At 47.9% G+C, this 309-nt stretch overlaps 1 protein-coding gene across 1 annotated transcript in view; it reads left to right on the top strand.

Annotated features, from left to right (window-relative positions):
• LOC119586936 (solute carrier family 22 member 5-like) overlaps positions 1-309 on the top strand; it is a gene marked incomplete in the record, with an annotated part of 32,490 nt that overhangs the window by 28,047 nt on the left and 4,134 nt on the right. The window contains 1 exon segment of the mRNA XM_037935668.1: positions 85-299. Within this exon segment, the coding sequence (XP_037791596.1) occupies positions 85-299 (215 nt within the window).

The raw sequence follows: 309 nt of genomic DNA on the forward strand, positions 1-309 counted from the left end.
GTTGATATACTAATATGTATTCATATATATCCATCACTGTTATAACTATTACCCACAGACTGAAAATAATTGGTTATTTTCCAGCGCCTGCCTTTTCTTGTCTTACGGCGTGGTGTTCCTCGGAGTCACTGTTCTCTCGAGCAACTTTTTCCTGAGCCATTTCGTCTTGTCAATCTCGGAGCTCCCAAGCAACGGCCTCGGCTGGGTGTGGACGCACTACCTCGGTCGTCGCTGCACCTGCATCCTCTCTTTCCTCACAACTGCTGCGTTCTGTGTTGCGGCGACTTTCTGTCTTGAAGGTTTGTCGAC

The sequence above is a fragment of the Penaeus monodon genome, chromosome 22, assembly GCF_015228065.2.
Source record: "Penaeus monodon isolate SGIC_2016 chromosome 22, NSTDA_Pmon_1, whole genome shotgun sequence".
NCBI lineage: Eukaryota > Metazoa > Arthropoda > Malacostraca > Decapoda > Penaeidae > Penaeus > Penaeus monodon.